Consider the following 25,452-nt stretch of genomic DNA (forward strand, 5'->3'; position numbering starts at 1 on the left):
CTTTCAAAAATAAAATAAAAATCTCGGTGTTTCGTCCCACCGTCAGATTGGACTCCTCAGTAAGGATCTGACGGCTTCCTTAGACGCCTGACGCCTTGTCGAGTCGCGGCCTTTAAGTAGCCCGAGTCTCCGTTTTCTCTTTCGAGGGAGAGAAAAAGAAGACTTAGCCATATACTGGACACAATTTTCAACCAAGTGTCAAAATACAGCTAATAATATATATATATATATATATATATATATATATATATATATATATATGTATATATAAAATTACCTACTGAAAAAAATTCCAAATAAAATAGTTTGAAATGCAAAATTTGTAAGCGTGGTAGCCAATTTAGGTGACATGATCTGAAGATGACTCCTCAAATGAGAAGTCTTTCGGCGTGCACGCAAATACGTGCGACTCAACATTACCCCGTGTGTTTTCTTGTTTTTCGCGCAAGTGTCTTGGAGAGGAGTCCGAGAAGCCAGAGAAAGCAAGGAGTCGCAACGGAATATACGAGGAAGCAGGAAGTTCGGAAAGAAGAACCGTGTGTGCGAGAGTCTATACAAAATTTGTTAACTCCGGCTGAGACCGGAGAATTCGCGGAATTTGTCAGCGTGTGTTTGCGGGCAAGCGTTGGTGATCGTCGTAGGTTGCTGGGCGCGAGCCGAACGCGAGCGCGGAGTCGAGTTATCAGAGGTATGGGAAGAAGGGGCCGCATCGACGGCTACTAGCCCGAATTCAGACTAGTCGGGGCGTGAGTTGAGCGCTGTCATGGGGATTCGCCGATTTGCGATTGCTGATTGGCCGGGCCAGAGCGGGAGAGCGCGCACCGCCGCAGTGGCCGGCGAGGCGCGCCACTTCTTGTTCGACTGTCTCTCGAGGCACACGTAGCGGTAGCAGTCCAAATAGCAGTCGCGCATTTTTCCCGTGTTAGAGGCGAATTCGTGGAGTGAGCAGAAGGTCGAGGTCGAGAGTGTTTTCAGGAGAGCGCGCACGCGGGTTCAAGAAGTCGTGAGAGTGAGTGTGTGTGAGAGCGCTGGATAGCAAAACCAGACCGAGGCGACAAGGGTCACCAGGAAGAGAGCTGATCCAGCGACGCCAGGCCAGTCCAGGACCGGAAAAAAGCGAGAGAGAAGAGCAGTGGACAGCGAGGCAAAGAAGAAGACGGACGCGAGGAAGAAGACGAGACAAGTACCGCCAGGACAGCCAAAAGCAGCCAGAGGATCGCGTCGGTCTCACGACCATTGTAAGTCTATCTTACTCAGGCTGAGTCCTAATCTTTGTTCGAGCGTGCCGCGAAAAGTGTGAGTGTGTGAGCGAGAGTGATTATCGTTGCATTAGCGTGTGAATCGCATGGGCAAGGAAACGCAGGAATCGTGAGCGGCAGAGAAGCGCGGCCGGACTGCCGATCGCGGACAGAAAGCTGCACGTGGCTAAATTCGAGGAATTGCGCGCGCGTTGGGCTAAGGAGGCGAAGTGGTGCAGCGGTCGGAGAGGCGCCGCGGGCTCGGCGGAGGCCTGCTTCGTCGACGGGCCGAAGATCAGGCCACGAGAGTGAAGGAATGAGAGAGAGCGTATTTGCGAGAGCGTGCGAGCGCCACCGGGCATCCCCGTCGGAGAGAAGCGAGCGGAGGCAGCAAGCCTCGCGAGTATGTGAGCATGAACGTGTATGCGTGCGTGCGGCGAGTACGAGTGGGCGACGAAGCTGATCTACCGGAGAAGTTTTACAAGAGAGAGCAATAAACGAAATTGTAATCGAATTAAGGAGTTGTGATTTATACCGTCGCACACCACGGAAATCCTGAACCGTTGAATTCTCGCGGAAATCCCTCCAAGTTTAAACTTAACAAATTATAGTTTCAAGGTTTCGAGAAGTGGCTGGAAATCGAGCTTTTCACCCCAGATTGGCGACGTCATATTATTAAAAAATTTGTAGTGCTAATTATTTAAAAAACTAAATATATTGTTTGCTTACTTTTTTGTCTATATGATGTTCTTCATATATCCCCACTTTTATTCTTGTATCTTTTCAAATATCAATAGTAATATAAATTAGGTACTACATATAAATCCTTCTTCATCTATATTTGAGTAGACGCTAATACATTTTATGTCATTAGTTGTTACTGCTATAACTCTCGTATTATTAGGGCATGCAACTTTTTTCAAAAAATGATAGCTACCGAGGTTATGAGGTAAACCTTTTATCTGCTGGAAAAAGTGACTAGAAATTGATTGAAATCGATTAGAATTCACCATTAAAGTCGATAAGATTTCGATTGACTTGAATAGTGAATCTTAATTCCATTTTTTGCATTAGAACTTGATAAAACGTGATAAAATACGATAAAAATCGATATAAGTCGATAATACTCAATATGAAAAATTGCAATTGAAATCGATAGACCATGATCTTCTTGAAATTCTATCAATTTCAATTGTAATTTTTCATATTAAGTTTTATCGATTTATATTGATTTTTATCGTATTTTATCACCTTTTATCAAGTTCTAATGCAAAAAGTGAAATTAAGATTCACTATTCCAGTCGATAAGTGATCTAATCGACCTTTTCCAACAGGGTATCTTCACAAATCGTGAATTCGTACTTCATTTTTCGATTCAATATCTACAATAAATTCGTGAATTTTTATTGTCCTATTATCTTTTAATAAAGCAAAAGAATTATCAGAGCGAAGATTGGGTCTTCGTAGACATCCATCTTTCACCATTCTATAATATACTCTATCTTCTGATACACCAAATTGAATAGCTTTTTCTTGACTTATTTTTAGTTCTTTTCCAAAATATGTTATATTCATTCATTTATAACTTTTTTTCACTGGTATTTTTTTTATAGTAACACAATAGTTTCGAACAATTTCACATGCAGTTGGATAAACTTTCTTTTCGAGCGCAAAAGTACTTGAATTAATGTTAAGAAATCGCAAAATTTGCAAAATCACTCCTTTTGCACAATGAATTGCCTGTAACAATTGATGATTTCCAGATTCAAATGCAAAGGCGGAATGAGACCAAAGCGGACCCGAATTGTAAACACTTTTTACTAAATGCAACAATTGATGCATATTGTAAGTCATAGCAGTCTTTCCAAAATATTTTTGCGTTTTGAATGCAAATATGTGCAACATTTCATCTGCTCTGTCCAAGTCAGCTTCATTTATATCTGTTTGTAAGCAAATGTATAAACTTTCTACAAACAAAGTCCAGTAGTGAAGCATTTCACTACTGATTTTAGAAGCTAGAATTGGGACGCTATAATATATGATCCAATTTTCCCACTCCTGTGCTTTCCAATAGTTTCTGTCTGAAAATGGTCTAGACAAGCGACTTACAACATGTGGAACCTTGATACTTTTGATTAAATCGTCAATAAGATGCATATCGCATTTATCAAGCAGATAATTAGTAATTTGCTGCGCAACTCCAAGCAAGCAGCAATGCATGTAGTCCGGTACAAAACCCTTAATAATATCAAAATGTGGTAAATTAATCAGAGGTGATACAGATTTGATGCCATAAATAGGAGTTGGATTTTCCATACATCCTACTTGTAACATGTAATCTATTGTCATATCCTTATCTTTTTCTCTAGGTGTCTCAAATAATATAGGATACCTCATACTACCTCCACACCATTCACCAGGATGTCCACACTAATCACAACCAAAGTGAGCATTAAATTGGTTCTTTCCGAGAACAGGAGCTCTAGCAATCGTGTCGACACAGCAAAGAAGTACGAATAATTTTAACTTTCTCAATTCTCCTTGTATGATGCAATTAATATCGTCACGGAATAAGCTGTTAATTTGATTATCAGGTGGATATAAAAAAGTCTCCATGGGTGGTTTGATTTTATTAAACCATAAACAGCATGTTACAATTTTGTTAAATCGTTCTTGAACAGGAATTTCATGTACCATTAGATACACAGGCCAAATCGAATATTTTGAGCATTTAAATACTGGAGCACCATCGGTATTCAGCGTTAATGTTACATAGCGATCCCTGTCTTCTTCAGGAAGTGGCGATACAAAGTCACGATACATTTTACCATCAAAAATATCTTTCATATGATTTTCTTCATAAACTCTTTCTTTCACAATATAATTATAATAATCATCATGACTGCTGATAATATCAGATATTGATTTTGAGGTATCAAGATAGATCTGTTTGATTTTGACAAATATTGCAAACCACCTTTTCATCAACTTCACCTAATTTTCCAAGGCAATTTCCACATTTTTGACAGCACCCATATAATTCAGTGTTATTGTCCGGATTTAGAATTATATCTAAAGTATATCGTGATTCCGGTAATATAGGTTCAGCAAAAATAGCATTAATCAATCTGAACAAATTCGACATTTCTGTTTGACATGTATGATTCATTAAACAAAATTTTAAAAGCATTAACAGTAGCTCGCCTCCACTTATATTAACAGGTGTCGTAATTGTGTCAAAAAATCCTTTTGTGTTCATCAAATCTTTTAAGTTTTTTATTTTTTGTTTTGTTCATTTCATCATCAAAATAAAACTCTGAATCGTTTCCAAATAAATCTTCTGGTAGATGAAAATTTCTATCATCATCATTACACATTGAAATATCCTGAAAAAATTAATTAAATATAGAATTTATGTAATTGAATGTATATTATGATAAGTAATTCAAGAAACAATTAAGTACTTTAAACTATTTATTTGAACTAAAAACAAGTAGATTAAACATTTTAAACTCGAGTAATTGCTCTGTGCCATGTTTTATTCTAAGAATAGGCAATTTTAAATGCGCTTTATGCAACTTTTATATTAAAGATTAGAATAAAATAGATAAATTTGGACTCGATATGATAAAATATTCATGAATTTGATTTTAGCAAAATTTAAAAAAGCCAATTATAATTACATTATCTGGGTGCAGATTTAGTTCGTTTTCGGTAGTTCTACTTTGGTGTATAACAACATCATTATCCGCAGGATATATTCTAGGATTTGCGTTATTATCAATAAGAGGATTTATTTCTTCAGCAATATCGTTAAATATGACCTGAAAAAATATAATGATAAAGCTTTTTTTATTGTGACTTAGTATTATCAAGTTTCAAAATATTCTGAAATTTTCAAAACATCGAAAGCGCGACTGTCCTAAGTGAAAAGTATGCGCAACAGTACCAACATAATGGTGTGAGTAGCGTTCAATCTTTCGCCAACGCGCTTTACAGCACCCCTTATTTTTTTTATATTTGGGCCTAGACAGAGCAAGCTTTGCGAACGTTACCATCCGGAACCGGATCTCTACATGGATAAAAGAGAACAGTAGCGTTTACTGCAGCTACTTAAGTAAAGCCGTTGAGTAGATGCTACTACAGACTTTTGTAAAATCTACGTAACTGCACGTGACAGCGAAAAGGGGCGGCCGCGGCACACCTAACCTAAAGAAGTATACTAGTATGGTGTAGCGTTAGAAACGAGAGACAGAGAGAGAAAGGAAGAGAAATATATGGATACAATATACAGTGTTTCGTCCGAGAAGTCGGATCTGCGCCGATCACCCTTCCTTTGTGCTCATAACTTCTGTTTGAGTTGCTTTCGCGGCACAGTCAAGCATATTCTTCTTATTATTATTATATGGCCTTATTTTTTTGGTTTCACAAACCAACTATGACTAAGGCAATGTCGAGCATAGTAATAATATGTTATGCAATTTTTATTTACAAATTTTATTTAGTACTGGAGTTAACTGCTGAACTGTTCATTCAGATGAAACTACGCGAGCGATTTAGATTTACTTGATTTTAATTTTTCGTTTAAAGTTTTATATTTCCGTACAACTCCATCCACTAAGATGATTAAAGGTTCAGGATGTAACTCGTTTTATTATTTTTACGTCGTCCGGTAGTCTATTTTGTGTAGCAAGGTCCGGTCATCTTATGTACAGCCTCGAACCTGATACTTATCTATTTGCTCCGTCTTTTTCTTCTTTTCTAACATTCTTAATGATGGCTGCTATGTAATTGCTTACTACACGCGACCCATCCTCCGACGCCCGTGTAGTTGTTATGAGTGTTATGAGTGACTCATATGTCACTCTTGCCGTAAAGAAAACGTTCTAGTTCTTCCCGCTCCCGTTGATACCTTAAGTAGTCGCAGAAGACATTATCTGCATCTTTATTTGTTTCTAAACATACTAAACAGTTTGGACAGCCATCTTTCTTAAAACTATGCAGGTAAGCTTAGAGGCACCCATGTCCGCTCAAAAACTGCATGAGGTAGTAATTAACTACCCTATGGCCAGTCTTGTTCATCGCTCTATTAGCTTATTATTGGAGATCTTATTTATACCATCTCTGTGGCGGTCCCCTCGTACCACCACACGCAGCCCGACGCGCCGCCTAGCGGAGCACCACGACGTGGCGAGCGCAAGGGGAGCTTGTAAGCTCAGCCACTTTCATCAATCAGTCACGGCCTGGCCGCCGGTGCGAACAAACCTAGTCAACTTGTGCATAGTTTAATATAATCTAGTCTCAATCAGCACTCAGTTTTATCATTACTCTCTGTACCCTGTCTATTCGTCCTTTCCTACTTTATGTCCTATCAGGGAGCGTAGAAGAAGAGATCCAACCATCAATCTCTAAATCTCACTTAGAGTCTGTTTCTTCGCGGATTCCCAGATTTACCTCTAAGTGTACTAATTGTGCTGTTGCTTGTACTTGGTTATAGGGCCTGTTGATTACCACATGCATGCGAGGTAGCTCGTTCAAATATCTAGTTTTGTAAGGCGATAAATATTGTTGTAAGTGAAATAAGTGTAGATTTCGAAACTAAAACAGGTATAGCATCTGTGAAGAAAATAGGCGTAGAAATTGGTAACTTTTGTGGGGTCATGATCTGGTTAAGAAATTTGAGGTAAGATTGTGAGGTTAGGTTGAAGCGCGGCGCAGAGTCCTTTTTTGTGCGTAGAGCAATGGTCGGCGGTGGTGCGTATACGAGATCGTCGCAGATGAAGAAGACGGAAACTGGCGAGGACAACAAGAGCAAAGGAAGAGGCCGTACTGGAACCCAGACAACGTTCGACCAGAAGCTGACAATAAACTTCGCGGAAGAGGAAAAGGGCAAAACCAAGAAGGACAAGACTGAAAAACGGCGCGAGTTAGAGAAGCGGGAGGATGAGATGCGTGCGTTCAAAAATAAAATTAGAGATGAGGTAAGAAAGATTAAGCAGGAAAAGGTAGAGATGCAAAAAGCTAAGATAGCGATGAGCGCGGTTTTGGTAGAAATAGGAGAGCGTTTGGAAATGTTAGAAAATCAAATAAAGGAATTGAAAACGAAGGACCGCGAATGACAGGAAATGCAGACCACTAGGTCGGCCACTAGCTTAGAGAGCACGACAACAGAGGGAGGCAGGGGTTCCGTATGGAGTTTCAGAAGCGGATGGAGCGGTAAAAGCAGCGCCTCGTATCAGAGAGAGAGAGAGAGAGAGAGAGAGAGAGAGAGAGAGAGAGAGAGAGAGAGAGAGAGAGAGAGAGAGAGAGAGAGAGAGAGAGTGAGAGAGAGTAGTTACAATGCTAAAATTATTGTATGATTAAGAGAGGAAAGAAAGAAAAGACAATATTGTAATTAGAGGCGTGAATACGGATGGTAATGATTTTAAAGCATAGGTAATGGAGTTTTTACATGATACGCTAAAGGTTAACGCAGGTGTCGAATTTGCGAGAAAAAGCGGACAATTTATTGTTGCTAAGGTGAAGGGGGAGGATAAAGAAAAGATTATGAAAAATAAGAGTATGCGAAATTCTCAGCATACTCACGCTTCAGCTACTGATTTTCATCAAATGCTATTTATTAATGCGTTAATGTTTTTATTTGAAACTTGGCACTGTGATAGATGTTTGTAACAGGAAGGACAACTAACTCTTGATTTTTCATAATTCATTGTACTTCTTTAGTTGCATTCCATTTTCTGCCGAGCACTCATACAGTCGGTAAAAGTTGGGTTTCGGATCCCATTAATCAGCCATTCGTGAATTATAGAAAAGAATAGCCTCCCAAGTAATATCTGCCACTACATTGGTTTTTTTTGCTACTAGCACCACTGCAATGTACTTTAAGTTCTTCTAACCTTAGAATCAATTATAGAACTGTATCACATAGTAGAATTCTATCTTTTTGGTTGTAAGACAATCCTTCTTATATACAAAGATACCTCCTGTTTATGTGGTGACTCATTTATCTTACTACAGTTGGCAAAGTTGAACGCATTTTCGACATGTCAATAGCACAGTTTTTTGTATCCTATTTTTCATCTTTTCCCTTTCATCGCTGATCGGACAGTGTCTTGCCTACACTGTCCAGCATGCATAGTGGTCTCTATGATGCGGCTTTTTCAGGTAGTGTATCTTCTTTTTTTTAGCAGCACAAGGCGTTTCTTTTTACTCGCCCGTAGGGAACATTTCTTCTTTGAGACATAAATTTTATAAGTCCACGAAGACTTCATCGGGGCCTGGCGCCTTGTTGTTTCCCACCATTTTGCATGCAGTCAATAGTTTCTCTGTGATAATTAGCGAAATAGCTTTATTGATTGTCCTTGCCTCGATTTTGTATGTTTAATCCAACTCGATCTCGTCCTGTAATTCTTTAGGCTTCTCGGGCTTCTACTATTTTCTTGCCTTTACCAATCTTCTACTACTTCTTTCTTACTAGCTGTTCCTGCTTTCTAGTATAGTAAGACACTCACTACAGGTACTCTTGACTTCTTTATCCCACTAGTATCATGGCAGTCTTTTCTAATTTGGTACTCTTCTGGCATGGGGCATCGCAGGCTCGTATACTTACATATCTGCTAACATAAGTCAGATCTACTATAGATCCTGTTTCTCTTCTTTTAAAGGTGTGGGTGTAGCCTTTATTGACTAGAGGCTAATCTAGAGGAGAGAAAGCCTCGAAAAACATGAGAAGAAGTACGACATTGGAAGACATTGAAAGATATGAGAAATGGCCTACGGGGAATATTGATTAAGAAGAAAGTCAGACGGTTAAAATGCAGCAAAATAACACATCGAGAATAAAGAAGAGGAAGTTACCAGTATCACCAACCAAAGTGAGTGACAGAAGAGAGCAACAACCAAGTAGCAGAGAACCTGACGATAGATGGCGCATATTGTAGGACAAAAATTTGCGAGCTAAGCTGACAAAATAAGGGAATAAAAATTTAGAATAGATGGATACAATGCAAGCGAGTAAAGTGTAAAAGGTATTAGGGCAATAAAGATCATGATGGAAACTAAAAGAAGCAAGGAAAAGGAATAGCCAAGAATAGATTCTGATATAAATAAGAGAATATGTAAAACTTTTAGCGTAGAAAAATAGGAAAGCACGTTGATCATAATGGGAATAGGTGGAGCAAGAAAAAAGTTTAACTACAAAAATAATAATACATATTCATGAAAATATATACAGACAGCACCATAAGAAATAAAGGGCATTGGTGATAAGAGATTGCATGCTAGATCAGAGAAATCTCATATAAATAGGGACGGGAAAGAGGAGTAACCAGAAACTTAAGCGATGACCCTGCCGGAAAAGGTCGATAGAAGTCGATTAGATCACTTATCGACTTGAATAGTGAATCTTAATTCCACTTTTTGCATTAGAACTTGATAAAACGTGATAAAATACGATAAAAAACGATAGTCGATAAAACTCAATACGAAAAATTACAATTCAAATTGATAGAATTTCAAGAAGATCATGGTCTATAGATTTCAATTGTAAATTTTCGTATTGAGTTTTATCGACTTCTATCGTTTTTTATCGTATATTATCACGTTTTATAAAGTTATAATGCAAAAAGTGAAATTAAGATTCACTATTCAAGTTAATTAAAATCTTATCGACTTAAATGGTGAATTCTAATCGACTTTAATCGATTTCTATTCACTTTTTCCAGCAGGGGAGGTAGTGAATAAGGAGGATAGAACATTGCTAAATTTATGTACGGAGTTGGGCATGGTATTGCAAAATGAAAGCGTAGAAAGAGATTAGAAAGAGAAACTAATAGTTGCAGGGTGTGGAAACCATGGAGTGCTCGATCTGGTTGTAGAATGTGAAAACTTAAGAGGAAGAATGGCTAAGAAGTTAACTATTACGCAGAAGATAGAATTAGATCACCTGAAAAGAAGGGGCCGAAAAAAGAGTCAAATATTTTAATCACTAAATTTTACTTTAAAACAACAGGTATTTTCATTGATTTTTGCAAATTAGGAGATCAATTTTCCGTGTTAATGAACAGCGTCAAAGACAATGGTCAATAAACTTTTTATGTGAAAGTTTTGTTTAAAACATCGGGACATAGTTCTAAAATCGCCTGTTTATTAAATTAAAATGCTTGGATCTGACGATCATATTTTATTTTTGAATCCATAATAAGTGATGAATTTCTGTTGGCTATAGGCGAAATGAACGCACAGCTAGAAACACCTACTGGAAAATCAGTACAGTCTACTAGATTATCGGTAGTTCGGTAAGTGATTTCTGTATTATTGTATTTAATAGTCTGAAAAAGTGGAATCTTCTTTTTATTTTCTCCGTGTAGATGTAGTAAAAACGTTCCGCAAAAAGCTAAAAAGCTAAAGTTGGCAGAAGTATCCAATAATTCATATAAGTGTACGATCTGCACGGAAAGGCTAAAAAAGTAAAAAAAAAATGGTTTGAAGTCAGTATACTCATATAAAGCTCATAGTAAGACTGTCGAATGCGCGATTTGTACTAAACAACTGCAAAATTGTAAGAATGTACGAACTTTTAACTAATAATGCATAATGTTCTAAAGCACGTTCATCCAATATACCCTTTAAACATGGCAAATTAGAGATCAAAAGCCAACTCTTCAACTCGGAAGCTTTTGGTTTTGTTTTGCCGTCGATAATTCCTCTTCTTGGTAGCCGATGCACATCATGAGTGGGGGTCACTCTCATGTAGCGTTCTTCAATTTTCTTTAAGTCCTTCTTAGCTACTCGAAATTCGCAGTTATTATTTTTCCATAAGTTAAGTATTTGAAGTACTACTCCGAGAATTAAACCGTGCATGTACTCGTAGAATAATGACCATACAATATCTATATGCTTCAGTTTCAGTAACGATGAGTAGCCCTTTACTCCTCGATATGGACGATTGCTTTCTTGTACTATAAATACATCATTAAGATGACTTTCATGCGTCCTATGAATAGACTCTTGATATATTGTGTATCGAATTCCATGTACTTCTTGAAGGTATTTACCAAGCTGGTAACACCAGCTGCATCCGCAATAGCCGTTAAACTGTATCCTATTTTGCACAATAGGACGACAGACACTATCAACTGATATAGCGGTAATAGAAAACTTGAATGTATAAATTGTAGTACCTTTTCTTACTGTAATACCGTCTGTATGGAGAAAATGCATTGTTCTTACTAACTCATCTAAGAATAAATTCATTAAATCACTTTTTGGCTCATGCTGTGTCATTAAAACTACTGTTAACAAAATATATGTACATTTTAGCTTTGGTGATAATTCATTTAAACAAAGTTGCATGGGCCAAAAGGCTCTTTTTCCACTTTTCGTAAGAGGCGCGCCATCGGTATTGCAGCTTAATGTTAACATATATTCATTGTCAGATTTCTTATTTTCTTGATGAGATCGTAAAATATCTTGTCTAATTGATCCTGTAAAAGTAGGAGCTTGATTTGCCTCATGAATATTTTTAAGATATCATTTAGAATATCGTCATTGGACAACAAAATTTCTAATTGATAGGGTAAGTCTAATGTAATGAAGTAAATTTCTGAAGCTGATGTTATAGCAGCTTGATTCTTACATTTCTTGCAAACTTTCATTACTTTGTTTCTCTGTTGCATTTAGTGAATGTATAACTTCACTTGAACATTGCATAAAATAATAATGGTACGTAATTTTATCATCTTAAGCTGAGAAGCATTTAGACATTATATACTTCGATAAATTCAGTTGCTTAAATTTAGGACCAGCACATAATTTGAACATATTAGCTAATGCCACATAACATTCATCTGAATTATTATATCTTAAAGAAAAAGCAGTGCACATTAAAATTATATCACGTACTTTCATACCAGACTCTGTGAACATAATGTCATCAACACTGGCGAACTCCTGATTTGTCCTACTGCTGATTTGTCCACCATTTCAAAATTCGAAATGGTGGATCCAAAATGGCGGACATTATACCACCACCAAACCAATTTTACCGTAACAAATGATTTTAGATCACTTTAAAGTATTGATATGAGGGTTTTTGGGGCCACTGCACCTTATTTTAACCTCGAAATTTTAAAATCCAAAATGGCGGACATTATACAACCACCAAAACTATTTTACCGCAATGAACGATTTTAAATCAGTTTAAAGTATCGGTATGGGAGTTTAAGGGGCCGCTGAATCTTATTTTAACCTCGAAATTTCAAAATTCAATATGGCCAATATAAACTGGCGGATAGTTGTCATAACTCACCCGCAGGCTCTCTCACGAAAAGCCCCTGCTAACGCGCAACCCGCCGAACACGCCACGCACGCTGCAGCGCTTATCACCGCGGCGCTAGTACCGCGGCGCGCCGCTAGGCGGCTGCGCATTACCCACAAGTGAAGTCGGCGACTTTTTCTCCAACAGTCCTTTTTAGGATAGTTAATAGGTACATTAATAGATACATTGGCGACTTCTTCTTCAACATCCTTTTTAAGGCAGTTGTTGAGTAAGTCTTACTTTATCGGCAACTCCTTCTTCAACTGTACTAGCCGTAATTTTGTTATTTCTAACATTTTTTTTTTTTTGGTTGTGCTTTCTCATATCCTACAACAATGTCTTCTCCTGCGAAAAAATATCGTATCGATAGATGCGTTAATCCATTTGATATTAATTCAGGACATAGCAAATCTCTTAGGAAGATCTCCAAAGAATTTCAAGATGTCTATCCTGATTATCCAACATCTTCACTGATTTTTGATACATGTAGAAAATCCTTTTACAAACTACATGATTTGTCATCTCCAAACGTCAGTATGAGTATTGATTTTGAATCAGAGACTGACTCACCTTCGGTTTCAAACACGGATGCACCTATGCAAGATGATCTTACAGATATTTTAACTGGACTTAAAAACAAATTCCAATCCCTGCCGGAGAACGATCCATTACGTGTCAGTATTCTTACTATTTTGCCCGAACACTGGGCAATACGTAAAATTATAAACCAATTTGGTGTGTCTCACAGAATGGCTCGTAACGCAAAACAGTTAAGATAATCAGATGGAGTTTTGGCTTCTCCTGTTGCAAAACGTGGAAAAACATTACCTGCAGAAACTACTCAGAAAGTTGAAGATTTTTACGAAAATGATCTTAACAGCAGAATTATGCAAAATAAAAAAGATACCGTCAGTATTTATTTATATGGTGAAAAAATAAAAGTGCAGAAAATATTATTACTTACTGATATTAAGAACCTTCATAATCAATTTAAAGAACAGTTTCCTGAACATCCGATTGGGCTTATCAAGTTTGCGGAACTGAGACCAAAATGTTGTACCTTTGCAGGATCCTCTGGTACACACAATGTATGTGTATGTACGATACACCAAAGCCAACCATTTCAAGGCGATGATTGACGCAGTAAATATAGAAAAAATCTCAAACAATATTCTGAAGAATTATAAAGATTGTTTGAATTTCGTTCTATGTGAGGATCCCAAACCAAGTTGTTATTTGAATGAATGCAAATTTTGTCCGGACATTCAAAAGTTTTCTAATTACGTTGAGAACATTATGGATGAGCACAATATTGATCAAGTCATCTTCAGCACGTGGCAATCAACCGATAGATACACTTTGATGAAACAATGCCTAACATCGCAAGAATTTATTGAAACTTTATGTTCTAGCCTAGAAAAGTTGATACCTCATCACTTCATCGCTAAGGAACAATCAAAGTTTATTTCTGGGAAGAAAAATAATCTTACAGATGAGGAGATTCTTGCTCAATTGGATTTTGCTGAGAACTATGCTTTTACAGCCCAAGATGCTGCACAGGCATTTCATTTTAATAATGATCAAAGTACGATTTTTCCTGCTGTTGTTTATTATAAATCTGAAGGCAAGCTAAAGCATTTCAGTACAGTATCTATGTCCGACTGTACTACTCATGATGCCACTGCAGTATACACAATGCAGCAAAAGCTTATACCTGAAATTCGCAAGGTTTGCCCCACAGTAAAAAAGGTAATATATGCTACTGATGGTGCTAAACAGCATTTTAAAAATCGCACACGGAAAAGGTAGTTGCGATGGAGTTGGAGCGATAGTAAAGAGAGAAGCTACAAGAGCGAGCTTACAAGCTGCAAAAAATAAAGCAATTCTAGCTGTTAAAGCTCTTTATTCATGGGCTAATGGGCGATCATTCAATATAAAATTTTTCTTATACACCAAAAAAGATCACGAACAAACTCGTCAATTCCTAACAAAGAGATATAAAAACTGTCCACCTGTCACAAACATACAAATGGGGTTTGGATTTATCCCAGGAAATAATGAAACGTTGAAAGTCATGCATTACTCAAATGCCAATGAACCTAGGAACAGAGTAATTTATGATATCGGCGAAAGCCATTTATCACCAGTAAAAACTCCACGAACGAGGAGCCAGAATTGATAAGAGTGCACAAAATGTCATTAAAGATTGATTCATTTGGCTAAATTATATATTTTTTTCATCCACGCAGGCATATACATATACACAGAACAATAGAAAAATGTAAGTGCAAAAACCGCAGACAGATAATTCTAAATCTAATAGACCGGAAAAATATAAGATTCATGTGCACAAATACTGATTCCGATAATACATTTATAACCATTTACCTCACAAACCCCCATATCGATACTTTAAATTGATCTAAAATCATTTGTTGCGGTAAATTTGGTTTAGTGGCGGTATAATGTCCGCCATTTAGGATCCACCATTTTAAATTTTGAAATTTCGAGGTCAAGCTAAGATTCAATGACCCCGAAAACCCCCATATCGATACTTTAAACTGATCTAAAATCATTTGTTGCAGAAAAATTGGTTTGGTGGTGGTATAATGTCCGCCATTTTGGATCCACCATTTTAAATTTTGAAATTTCGAGGTCAAGCTAAGATTCAATGACCCCGAAAACCCCCATATCGATACTTTAAACTGATCTAAAATCATTTGTTGCAGTAAAATTGGTTTGGTGGTGGTATAATGTCCGCTATTTTGGATCCACCATTTCGAATTTTGAAATGTCGAGGTTAAAGTAAGATTCAGTGACCCTGAAAACCCTCATATCGATACTTTAAACTGATCAAAAATCATTTGTTGCGGTTAAATGGGTTTGGTGGCGGTATAATGTCCACCATTTTGATTCCGCCATTTTTGATTTTGGAATTCCGTCAGCATTGTCAATAATATGTCCTATCATGAGTTGTACATGCTTTTTGGTGGGATATTTCACAAATTAGAACATTTTTACTATTGTTTTTGTTGAATGTGCTATGAAAACGTGGCTCCATATTTTATGCGCCACATTGGATTTTTGAAAAGGCCAGAACTTTTTCAAAAGCCCTTGACCAGACGATCATTTTGAGACCTCAAACGTCTTGTTAGGTTAACCCAAATTTTGGGTGCACTGATGGTCCGGTTGACGTGAAACGTCCCAGATATATTTTAAATGCACGTTTTCAGTGCACGCGTATACTTACTTTGACTATTATCTTCATTAGAGCCCGTTTGTACATTACGAAGCTGATTTCTTACTTGCTCATATTTTATTCTACTTTGGCTGCTAACTTCTAGAGGATTATAATTTTTGTACATGAACTGTTTGTATCTTTTTTTTTTTAAAGGTTCTGAAGAATTATCTGATTGTTCAGAAGATATGCTACTAATATTACTGTCGTTATCACTGCTATTATCACTGTTTTCATCCATATTATTTTATTTTTAAGTATTTGAATGTATTTTTACGTTGATGATGATTGCTCGTACCAATATAGTCTGTAAATGAAAAAAATCATTATTACTATATATGATATGGCACACCAAAAGATAACTTCATCAACGCAAGACTACCATGTGATGATCACAATTAGAACTTGAATTATGTATGCTACTAGTAGTTACTTAATTAAAAAAAAAAATTTTTCTATTAGACTTATTATACATATTATTATATTGAAAGGTATATTACATTTACTATAAAAAGATATGAGCTTATATACACTACATACGCATTGTAAAATATATTTTTACAATAAATATCTGTAATATATGCAATTGCGATTAATAATAACTAGCAATGTTTACCTCGCTCGCTAACGCTCGCTCGGTTAAAATTAATTTTTGAAGGTGCATTGCAACGTCATTTTAAATCTGTAAAATTTTATGAGTTTTTCAATAAAAATATTTGTAAATATATATATATATATATATATACTTTTATATAGAAGTTATTTCAAAAAGGTTTATTTTATAAAGTTACTTGTATTGCTACTACAGCATTTATGAATCGCTTTCTTTAAGTGGAAGTTTTATATTAGTAAAATTTTTAGTTTTTTTTAAACATCTAAATGTTAATGCAATTTAGCACGTGGATATCTTCAAATTGAAGATATCTTGAGTCAAAATTGAAGATAATCAGAAAACGAACTTAAGTTATCTATATTTTTAACTTATATAATTTTAGTACTTTTGAAGTATATATATATATATATACTTCAAAAGACTAATTTAAAAAATTTAATCCTACTTAAGTATATTTTATACAAATTAATAAATCTCAACAGCGCTAATAATTAAAATTATGATAATACCATTTTGTTGCCTTTGGTAATTGTTATTATACGATGTTTTTGCTCGAAAATTTTGACGTCGAAAACTGTGGTTAGTTTGGTTGGCAGTTGAAATAGTTTGATCTGAAATATAACGAAATTTATTAATGGAAATTTAAATATTTATTGATATAATAAAATAATAATATTGTTCTTACTTCTGGCTTTATGTTTATAAGAAACACTATAATTTCTATAAGTTTTTGGATTGCGCCTGTTATGATTATTGTTGTCATTGCTATTATCATCTATAACAAATATTATTTTCATATTTATGCATAATTTTATTTAATTTTTTACTAGTGTGTATTTGTCACAAAATGTTTTAATAATAATTTTTACCTTTATTCCAAGTTGTCTTTGAATTGATTAAACTTAATTTCTTAATCATTTCTGAAGGCTTATTAGAACCAATTGAAATATCATTGTCTAAAAACAGATAAATAGAATCAATTTAAAATTGTAGTTAAAATAATAACATTAATTTCGATAAAACAGTATTTATACAGTTTAAATTTTGTTATTTACTGTTAAGAAGTGCGTTTAATATCAAAATTTAAGGACGCAAAAACATTGAATTTAAAAATTATTTATATACATACGTACATGGCTGTTTGTTTTTCTTAATATTTTCCAAATAACTGGATAGCATTTTGGTCACTTTTAAAACTTTATTTGAGTAGTCTGCTAAATCGATTGAATCTATTAAAAAGAAATTAAACAAATATAAACCAATTCAATTTGAAATATTTATAATGTGACAGTACTCATTGTATTATTCATAAAATTATCCATCGTTAAGCTTTCTACACTCTCACATAACGCATCGAACTCAGACATAGTACTAATATTTTCAAGTATCAAAACTATCCGAAACTTTCTGAAATGAAATATAAGGATAATAAGATGACTTGTATGGTCTATTTACAAAAGCATAATAGAATAGAAGTATTTAGCAGAATAGGTAAGGTAAATATAAACAGGAAAATTGGACAAACAACACGTATGTGCGCGAGTGAGAAAGAGAGAGAGAGAAAGAGCGCAAGAGAAGGAGAAAAAGAAAAAGTGTGCGTAAAAAGAAGAGAGAGAGAATATGTTTATCTTTACTTTCCTACTTCTCTCTCTCTCTCTCTCTCTCTCTCTCTCTCTCTCTCTCTCTCTCTCTCTCTCTCTCTCTCTCTCTCTCTCCTCTCTCTCTCTCTCTCTCTCTCTCTCTCTCTCTCTCTCTCTCTCTCTCTCTCTCTCTCTCTCTCTCTCTCTCTCTCATATACACACATATATACACAAATATATACACAAATATATAATCTTATCAACTAGTTCTTTCAAAAATCTTTATTTTATAAAGTATACATATATTAATATAACATTTTTATACTAAAGTAAACTGCTACATTTCATGCAAAATAATAGTACATAATTTTAACTTTTTTTATAAAATAAAAAATATAAATACAAAATATTTTGCTATTTATTTTTTTGTAAATATCGTTGTTGATTCATTTTTTTTCGAGATACTCTTGCAATCTATAACATAAAAATTTTTAAATTAATAGTAACAAATGATTTAAAAATAAATATTAATTTATATTTTGAAAATCACCTTTTTCCTTCTGAAACTTCAGAAATATCATCTGTCACAATTGTTGTATTTACAATAGATAATTTAATTGTATTATTAAATTCATTGATTTTTCCCCCTTTAATAATCAATATAGAATTTAATTCTTTACTAAAATCAATCGCGGCTGACCTCCAAAATATAAGAGTTACCTGAAAAAAAAAATAAATTAGCTTGCTATTCACTAAATGAAATTTATTTGTTAAAAAATTTGACTAACTTTATTTTCTATTTCGTCAGACAAATCAACTTCTCGTTTGATAAATTTAACTCCTTTTTATTAACAATTTCTTCCAATTACCCAATATTAGTGATTATTCCAATAACATCTACATAAATAGAATATAAATTTTTACTACTATTTTTGATAACAAATAATCGAGGTATTATGATATTTGATTGTTTAATTTACCAATTATATCATTTCTTTTACAATCAGATAGATTTATTAAATTTATAAAATTATATTTATTTAATGGTATGTCAACTGCATTATCTGTGCATTCAGTTATCGTTGAAGCTTCGTATAGGTTTAATTCAAAAAGATTATCATAATGATTATAAGTCTTATTTGATGCTTTCAATAAAACGTTGCTAAATAAATAAACTTTGTTCACCTATAAAATAATGATATATACAGTAATATGAAAGAAAAATAACAAGTACTGTATACAGAGTTAAAAACAATAAGTTATTTGACAATGTGAAAAATAATTTTTATGTAAATTACGTATTATTGCTCGTACTAAAAAAAACTTTATTAACAATTTTCGGCGTTTAGTGATAATGTAAAAATCAATATTTCATTATAGTATTTTAAGTTATTTATTAACAAAGAGAAGCCACAACCTCCGGATTACGGATCATATTCAAACTGTGGGAAATGATTCTTTGGTCAAAAAAATTGGACACGCGTTTTGGGGTATTGTCCAATGGGCCTTGTAAACTCAGATATAACATATACATGTTTTTGTTTATTTTATGCATGTAATGTATATCTATATATGCGGAAAATTATATATATATATATATATATATATATCTATATATATATATATATATATATATAGATATAGTTTGTATGCATACTAATAGGTGAATATCTCGACTATTAGGGCCCATTGGACAAAATCCCAAAGACGTGTTCAATTTTTTCAACCAAAAAATCATTTCCCACACTTTGAGCCTGATCCATGACCCGGAGGTTGTGGACTTTCCTTGTAAATATAAATTTGAAATTACTAAAGTTTTTGTTGTACGGATGAATACTATTGAAAGTAAAGAAAATGAAATGTAAATTTTGCTTACATCAACTTTTTCAAAAAAATGTTCTACTAATGGATGATAAACGACGCAACGTATTTGTCCTGAAGAATCGATTAAATCAAAATTAAATAAATTTCCACTTGCATAATTCTTTATGTCGGTTTTATGCGTAACTCTTGCTTTGAAGGTCCAACTGTAAAGTTTAATATAGTGGAATCAGTGACATGCTTTCTTAAATATTTACTATTAAGGGGGTCTGAAAGTCAATTAAAAATTCAAATTTCTCCTTAATGTTAATTTAATACCAGATAATTGAAACGAAAATACTTAATATCTAAGCATATAAGGATACTCAAACTCAACGATATATATTTATGTACGTTAGTGACCGTGTGTATCTGCTTAAATATATATACATACACACAGATACAAGGTGTCTTATTGTGATTAAACCCTTCATCCCGCCAACCTTCGTCCTTTAAACTTTTATGCGAAAACTTTGAGAACAATTAAATCAGATAAAAAATTTTGGGGATCAATGCAAGCTAACTAATTCAAAGGTTAATTTATTTATTTTAATAAGAAGGGGATGTGGTAATTAAAATTAGACACACAGTATATATATATATATATATATATATATAAAAACGCAAATACCTTTTTTTAAAAATGTAATTTTCCCTTACGCAGTTAATAATAATTGAGGTAGTAAAAAGTTTAGACAAAAACGTATATGATCTTAAATAAGTATGATGAAAACGATACAATACTTACTTTGTAATCACTTTTTTTGCTTCTTTGAACGTTATAAAATTGGAATCCTTCTTTACTTTTTTAACTACATTAGTTAATTGATCTTCAGCTGACCTTTTCAAATTTTTCTCTTTCATTTTAGCACTAAATCATAATAAAAAAAGAGTAATAAATAAACTTTATGAATATTATAAAATTAAAGTTTAACTTTTTCTAGTTACGAACACGACAAACTGTATTGTAAGAACCTTAAGCAAATGATTATAAACCGAACTATAAGCCCCTTTACCATTTGTTTCTTCGAGTGTGGAATAATACCTATTGAATTCGCGGAAACATTACTATCAAATATAAACAATTTTGAGAATACTTTGATAGAGATAGAGAGAGAGAATGAGAAAGAGAGAGAGAGAGAGAGAGAGAGAGAGAGAGAGAGAGAGAGAGAGAGAGAGAGAGAGAGAGAGAGATCAGGGCTTAGAAAGAGGGAGCTGAGCTGAGTAAAGAGAGGGAGAAAGGAGAGTATGTGTGTATGTGTTTGTGTGTGCAAGTGTATTTGTAAATACGTGTTTATGCAATTTCGTAGATGTAAGTATAAGCCACTATTTTTTGAATTCTTTTAAAACTCTATACCTATACTACAATCATAATTTTTTCAATGATAGTAAGAGAAGAAATCTGTGCTAGTGTGTGTACGCATTTACGTATATGTATCCCTTACCTTATCCATCTTCCTCTCTCTCCTTCTCTCACTCTCTCTCTCTCTCTCTCTCTCTCTCTCTCTCTCTCTTCTCTCTTTGTTTATTCAGTATACTGCTGTAATTAAAATCAGGGAAACTATAACCATTACTTGTGAATATATCTATTGATAGTATTGTACTTGATACAATCTAGATTTTCTTTCACATATATAGTCCAGCAATACAGAGTTTTAGATAATAAATTAAGAAAGCAGATACAAAAATTTTAGTAAAGTTGCTATATTTTTTGCTTACAAAATTTTACCTTAATTTTGGAGATTTATTTTATATAATTACTAACTTTATTTCAAGTTCCGAGTTTTTGTTACGAAAGACTATAGTCGTAAGTTATTCAATTTATATACAAATTTTAATTAATAATACTTATAAATTTTGCAGTGAATTCAATTAAATTTCACAGTTTATATACAAAAGTAGATTAATTCTATTAAACAATATACTAATATTAATAATATTATCATATAATTTTTGTACCTTTCATATACAAATACAGTTAATGGATTTTATTTCTTTTTGTATTAATAAATATTTATATATGTAAATATGTAAACACACACACTAACAATAAAACACACTCATATATATGAATCGAAAATACCCCAAATAAGATAGAGATTTCAAATTTCATAGCATTATAGTCTTTACATGATTCTTTGTATAATTTTTTTTGTAAAGTTTATTTTACTGCATATATACAATTATATATTTATTCGAAAAGCTTTTTTTTACACTGAAATTATTTTAGTACAATTGTTTTATTAAAGATAAATTACTTGTTTAAAGACTAAATATTATGGTTTTTTAAAAGATTTATACTTAACTTGCACGACTAAATTAGTGCATCAAATTTTCCGAAAAATTCTACTGTTATTAGAGTATACCGTAACATCAACATTAATTAGTACAATGATTTTTGTAATACTCATTACATGTTCACGAAAATTTAAAATTACCTACTGATTTCTCTTCAAGAAATTCAGTAAAATAACTTCAACTAAAGTATTTTACCGTTTATACATGCAATTTACTACACGAAGATAAAATTCATAAATGCTTTAGTTGCAATACGTATATTCATTATGATATAAAGCATTTTGCAGGATATACTATATAAGTATACTATGTAATATTAATATACAAATTATAATATAATGTTTTTATTGCCAAAGTATATTATTTACGTTTCACAAAAGATAAGATGTATTTTGAAGTATTGGTAAGGTAAAAGTATAAGTTATTTTACTAAGTAATTATATATTTTTTAGAAAAGTTTTCTTGTCTAGTAAGATCTTATTTTATATGTTTTTTTTAATAAAGCTAAACTACGCTATCAAAGACTAAATGTTACTGTTTTCTCAAAATTTTGAAAAAAAATTGATCGATTTACATTAATAATAAGAAATTTATATTACAGTTCATGTAATAATGTTGTATATTTAAGTACACTCACTTACATAGTAGATTATGCACGATGCTTTTTACCATAATATATACACGCACTGCTATCAACTCAATTATGTATTTTATCTTTCAGTTAATGTCGTTACCTTTGAAATATTAACTAAAATAAATTGTGTACAATTTTTATTTTAGCATTAACAATTATGCAAAGTGAACTTCATGATATTGTTAAATATCGATGTGCAAATAATGAGAACAAAAATGATGATGACTTTAAAAAAATTAAGAATATGTTAAAACAGTCGCCGCATGAAATATCAAGATACCCAGTAACAGTTGTAAGTAAAATTTTTAGAAGTTCAAAATATTATTGTATTATTTAAAAAAATTTACCTTAACATATCGCGCGTAAGGCACTTATTGAATATCATTTTACTTAAGTTTATTGTTTTCTTATTAATTGTTACTATAGAACTGTAATAATATTTTAATGGGATAGATTTATGTAAAACTATAAATTATGAAAAATTACTTTTTCTTTTATTCACCTTCAATTGTTCAAAAAAAAAAAAAATTATTACTTACTAAGATATTTAAAAGCTAGCAACTTGCTTCCTTGCTTTCTTTCTTTCTTGCTTCCTTGCTTGCCTTGTATAATTACTAATAAAAATATAACCAAATTTAATTAATAATCGATTTAAAAATTTGACAGTTTCAGAATACAATTTCTCCTACAAATTTTTCTGTGGCAGAGTTAGCAGAAAAATTCTTAAATGATTTTGAATATGTTGATTTAGAAAAAACATCAATTCCAGGGTTATATGTTAATTTAAAAAAACATAAAAAAGTAAATTCCAACGTTCTTAGCTTATTAAACCAAAGTGAGGTAATAAATTCAACATACATATTAAATTTATGCAATAATTTATTACAATAATTACATAATATACTTTATGTAAATTAATATTATTACAGATATTACGAGGGGAAATCGAAATTGACAGTTCAGATAAAAAATCTATTATTCAAGCATATGAAGAGGCTATTTCTAACATAGTTTCTAAGAAACGTCGTTTAATTTATGCTATGAATATTTCAAGAGTAGAAGATTTAAATTCGTACTTAGATGATTTGCCGCATAACATAAGTGTTGAATTAAATAAAGATCTTGGACATTGCTCAGGAATTAATGTTCCTTCTTATTACGTAGCTGGACATCAGTTATTTACTGATATGCATTGCGAAGATTCAAATCTGGATAGCGTATAAACATTATTCATGGTGGATTGCCAAATTCATTAAAAGCATGGCTGATTATTGATGTAAATCATAATAGCAAGTTTCTCCGCATTGTATCAAATGATATTCGAAATTTGAAAAAGCAAGGCAAAAGTTACACCAATTCGTGGCTTGATGGTTGCTCAATGCCTGTTAATCACAAAAATCTTGTAATAGCACCATCATATTTAAAAAAACACGAAATTAATTTTGACATAGTATTACAGCGTCAAGGTGATCTTGTCTACGTTGGATGCTTCGTGTACCATCAAGTTATAAATTTTGGATGCAATTTAGCTGAAGCAGTTAACGTCGGAAGTTCCTTTTGGAATTTGACCAGCAATTTATGCTGTCCTTGCATATGCCCTGGTAATGCTATTACTAAATTGGCGCGCAATGTACAGTCAGAAAATTTCATATGTGAAAAAAAAGTTAAAAAATATTTTTGCGATATTAATAATTGTAGTGCCTTTTTTGAGAATGCCAAATCATATAAGTTTCATAAACTTAGTCACAATGAAACTGTGTTTCAATGTCAAAAGTGTGTCAAAAAGTTTTCTACAAAAGAGTCTTTGAGAAAACATAATAAAAGAGCTCATGAACATAATGCGCCATTGTGCCCAAATTGTAAAGTGCCACAAACAGCACAAAATTTGGCAAGGCATATTAAGAGATGCTATCTCAGAATTTGTAAAAAATGCAACAAAATCTGTAAACCAAAAGGATTTGGTCCTCATGTTGCAAAATGTCAGGAAATGTAATCTTGAATTTATTTAGTTATAGTAAAATCTTATGAAAATGGTGGATACGTAGTACAGCTGAGTAATAGAGTTACAAATTTTGAACATCCATAAGCGGACCTCCGTCTTGCAATAGTGGACCTCCGTCTTGCGAAAGCGGACCTCCATTTTGCGAAAGCGGACCTCCGTCTTGAGCATAAGAACCGCAGTCTTGTGCATGTGCGCTTATATGTTAACATACAATGTATTATGGAATATGAAAAATTGTACTGTATCGGTAAAAGTAATATGTGCTTCAAAATAATTTAGTTAAAACCAATTGAATTTACTTTATTTTTACAAAAATATGATTACTTGTTGATGTTTAATTTGATTAAATTACAAATAAATATTTTTTCCTAATTTCGAATTAATTTTTAATTGACTTTCAGACTCCCCTAAGAGGATGTCGTAGCTAACGTGACCATTTGTGACCCTAATTCGGACTGCATTTTACGTTGTTCGCGTTAAATTTACTTTGTAACATCATAAATCAAATTAGTATCAATTTATAATCATGTAGAGAATTTGCAGCCACATCGTTTTCACTAATAAAAACTTTTAATAATTTTATAATTGATGTAAGGAATACCTTGCGCTGCATTTTCCATTGTTCGTTTTATTTGAGATTAAATAAATACCATTTGACGTTTAGAAACGTTT

The 25,452-nt window shown here is 33.2% G+C and overlaps 3 protein-coding genes across 10 annotated transcripts; 1 reads left to right on the forward strand and 2 right to left on the reverse strand.

The window, feature by feature from the left end:
* Window positions 1–2,638: 2,638 nt before the first annotated feature.
* LOC107981275 (GATA zinc finger domain-containing protein 14) lies at window positions 2,639–17,975 on the reverse strand. Of its 2 annotated transcripts, XM_031933082.1 has the most exons (8): window positions 17,701–17,975; window positions 17,540–17,635; window positions 17,276–17,362; window positions 17,092–17,181; window positions 16,916–17,017; window positions 15,806–16,100; window positions 4,922–5,062; window positions 2,639–4,624 (listed from the first exon to the last, which is right to left on the reverse strand). In XM_031933082.1, the coding sequence occupies exons 1-6, from the start codon at window positions 17,771–17,773 to the stop codon at window positions 16,036–16,038; spliced, it is 513 nt and encodes a 170-aa protein (XP_031788942.1). In that variant the 5' UTR covers window positions 17,774–17,975; the 3' UTR covers window positions 2,639–4,624; window positions 4,922–5,062; window positions 15,806–16,035. The 2 variants fall into 2 exon arrangements, with proteins under 2 accessions (XP_031788942.1, XP_031788940.1); XM_031933080.1 differs by lacking the exons at window positions 16,916–17,017; window positions 17,092–17,181; window positions 17,276–17,362; window positions 17,540–17,635; window positions 17,701–17,975 and having other exon boundaries at window positions 15,806–16,011.
* A 262-nt stretch (window positions 17,976–18,237) lies between these two features.
* LOC116417915 lies at window positions 18,238–20,982 on the reverse strand. Of its 6 annotated transcripts, none has more exons than XR_004228120.2 (7): window positions 20,863–20,976; window positions 20,595–20,717; window positions 19,863–20,013; window positions 18,967–19,171; window positions 18,775–18,883; window positions 18,537–18,706; window positions 18,251–18,460 (listed from the first exon to the last, which is right to left on the reverse strand). XR_004228120.2 is itself a non-coding variant. In XM_032602176.1 (5 exons), the coding sequence occupies exons 2-5, from the start codon at window positions 20,708–20,710 to the stop codon at window positions 18,433–18,435; spliced, it is 465 nt and encodes a 154-aa protein (XP_032458067.1). In that variant the 5' UTR covers window positions 20,711–20,717; window positions 20,863–20,982; the 3' UTR covers window positions 18,238–18,432. The 6 variants fall into 6 exon arrangements, 2 of the variants coding, with proteins under 2 accessions (XP_032458067.1, XP_031788944.1); XR_004228118.2 differs by having other exon boundaries at window positions 20,822–20,939; XR_004228119.2 differs by having other exon boundaries at window positions 20,799–20,915.
* A 78-nt stretch (window positions 20,983–21,060) lies between these two features.
* On the forward strand, window positions 21,061–25,150 carry LOC100117633. 2 transcript variants are annotated; one of them, XM_031933083.1, is made up of 4 exons: window positions 21,061–21,158; window positions 22,925–23,070; window positions 23,445–23,618; window positions 23,708–25,150. In XM_031933083.1, exons 1-4 carry the CDS (start codon window positions 21,095–21,097, stop codon window positions 23,999–24,001), a joined length of 678 nt encoding a protein of 225 aa, XP_031788943.1. In that variant the 5' UTR covers window positions 21,061–21,094; the 3' UTR covers window positions 24,002–25,150. The 2 variants fall into 2 exon arrangements, with proteins under 2 accessions (XP_031788943.1, XP_003425114.1); XM_003425066.4 differs by lacking the exon at window positions 21,061–21,158 and adding an exon at window positions 21,334–21,653.
* The last annotated feature ends 302 nt before the right edge of the window (window positions 25,151–25,452 follow it).

The sequence above is a fragment of the Nasonia vitripennis genome, assembly GCF_009193385.2.
Source record: "Nasonia vitripennis strain AsymCx chromosome 5 unlocalized genomic scaffold, Nvit_psr_1.1 chr5_random0006, whole genome shotgun sequence".
In the NCBI taxonomy this organism is placed as follows: Eukaryota; Metazoa; Arthropoda; class Insecta; order Hymenoptera; family Pteromalidae; genus Nasonia; species Nasonia vitripennis.

Bases quoted from the DNA above. Each gene is read 5' to 3' on its own strand.
- LOC116417915 (XM_031933084.1), bottom strand. From the start codon at position 20,865: ATGGTAAAGGGGCTTATAGTTCGGTTTATAATCATTTGCTTAAG. The intron at 20,718-20,821 runs GTTCTTACAATA...ATTATGATTTAG, and splicing joins TTTATAATCATTTGCTTAAG to TGCTAAAATGAAAGAGAAAA. The intron at 18,461-18,536 runs GTGATTTTCAAA...TTTATGTTATAG, and splicing joins GAAGTTTCAGAAGGAAAAAG to ATTGCAAGAGTATCTCGAAA.
- LOC100117633 (XM_031933083.1), top strand. From the start codon at position 21,095: ATGTGTGTATGTGTTTGTGTGTGCAAGTGTATTTGTAAATACGTGTTT. The intron at 21,159-22,924 runs GTAAGTATAAGC...TTTTTATTTTAG, and splicing joins GTTTATGCAATTTCGTAGAT to CATTAACAATTATGCAAAGT. The intron at 23,619-23,707 runs GTAATAAATTCA...ATATTATTACAG, and splicing joins GCTTATTAAACCAAAGTGAG to ATATTACGAGGGGAAATCGA.
- LOC107981275 (XM_031933080.1), bottom strand. From the start codon at position 3,635: ATGAGGTATCCTATATTATTTGAGACACCTAGAGAAAAAGATAAGGAT.